Source organism: Cystoisospora suis, assembly GCF_002600585.1.
Source record: "Cystoisospora suis strain Wien I chromosome Unknown contig_4317, whole genome shotgun sequence".
Classification (NCBI taxonomy): Eukaryota; Apicomplexa; class Conoidasida; order Eucoccidiorida; family Sarcocystidae; genus Cystoisospora; species Cystoisospora suis.
In genome coordinates, this window is record NW_027157109.1 from 1 (window position 1) to 1,591 (window position 1,591).

Consider the following 1,591-nt stretch of genomic DNA (forward strand, 5'->3'; position numbering starts at 1 on the left):
GATGGTGATGCTTTTCTTTCTGTGAAGGATGGGTTCATCACAATCACGTCAAATGATCCTACGTCTTTCCTTTCCTCAAACATCCTGTCTCGGCTTTTTTAGCTTGTATTTTGGGAAAGAAAGCTTTAATCCAAGTTTTCATCTCTCTTGGCCGCTGATCATTCTCGCCGATGTTCGACAGTAAACTGTCACGAGTATCCTTTGATTAGCGGCGTCTAGTAGGTGTGCTCCCAACAATCCCCTAGCTACTTTTTTAGGACGACTGATTGCATAGAAACAAAACGGTTTCTTGTTTTCTACTGGAGTTGTTCAGTAGGGGTCGCATCCTATCCAGACAGCAGCGTACTACGCTTTTGACTGGAGGGTTTTATGATGGTGAAGGCAGGGGGCTAAGGGTTTGGGAGAATAGCATGCGGGGCAGGGTTGTTCTTATGCTTCCGTGACGGTATGTGGAGAATCTGGAGTGCGAGGGAAGATGCCAGAATGAGGATGTGAAGTATGTGAGCTGGGGAAGGCGCNNATAGGAATGGTATGCATCTATGAATATGTATATATATATATGTAGGAGTATGTGAGCTGGGGAAGGCGCAAGATTTGTATGTTCTTTACGGAGGGTATGACTGTCCATGACGTCAGTGAGAGAAGGGAATTGACGAAAAGATATGTGTAAAAAGGGAAGTATGTTCTTTCTCATCGATTGATATGAGAACGGGGAGGTGACCGAAACTGAGAGTTGTTCTTTCTTTTGAAGCGAGTGTGTTTCAAAAAATGCTTCTTCTCTCCTAGGCGGAAGAGGATTAAACAGCCGGAAAACTCGCACACTGTCTTCGGGAATCATTATATGTGAAGAATGACTCTTTACTCACAGGAAAGTGACGTTGCGGTAGTCCGTTTAGGCTCACGCGTGCCAGTTGACACACCCATTTCTTCATCGTTGTGAGACGCAGAAGCGAAAGATTCTGCGCCTCACAACGCACATGGGCATGCATTCTTTTGCTCTGGCGGGTCTAATGCCACACTTGGGGTTCTGTTGGCTCGAAACTGTGGTAGCGGTAGCAGTCTGCAGTAAGCTGTCGCCGGTTTCTGTGCAACCGGAAGACGCTTCATGGTGTGGGCACAGCAGGTTCGCCGCCCGGTTGCCGGACAGTCTGGCGGGCACACTGACAAGCATGTTCACGCGCACACTGGATTGCTTGTATGGAAGAGCAGAGCGGTCGAGTGCGAAGGCTGGTTTGTGCTCACATGGGAGCTGGATTGCTACGATGTCAGAACAGAGTGAATGAGACGGAAGGGTGATTCGTTGTTGGAGGGGCTGTTGAAGAAAACAGCTCGACAAGGAAAAAGAAGTGAAGCTGTTGTGTAATACAGCCTACGAGCTTTTTCACTCCAGGAACAAAAAGCAGGCGGCGCAATTGCTTCAGCCTTCTGTCTCGAAACAGGGGGATGCCGTTCACTAGGAGGAGAACGCGTCTCCAGTATAGGGGGACAGGAGCAACGCAAGTCGGATCTTTCCCACTTCTGAATTCAGTAGCAGAGTCGCTCCGTACTAAGCGGTGACGTTTGGGGTTCGAGATGATAATCGAAGTCGATC

At 48.5% G+C, this 1,591-nt stretch overlaps 1 protein-coding gene across 1 annotated transcript; it reads left to right on the forward strand.

The window, feature by feature from the left end:
• On the forward strand, nt 1–342 carry CSUI_007951 (uncharacterized protein). The gene has a single exon (XM_068068092.1). It carries the CDS (start codon nt 29–31, stop codon nt 182–184), a length of 156 nt encoding a protein of 51 aa, XP_067919925.1. The 5' UTR covers nt 1–28; the 3' UTR covers nt 185–342.
• Nucleotides 343–1,591: the final 1,249 nt, after the last annotated feature.

Excerpts from the sequence above, each read along its gene's own strand:
- CSUI_007951 (XM_068068092.1), top strand. The coding sequence starts at position 29 with ATGGGTTCATCACAATCACGTCAAATGATCCTACGTCTTTCCTTTCCT.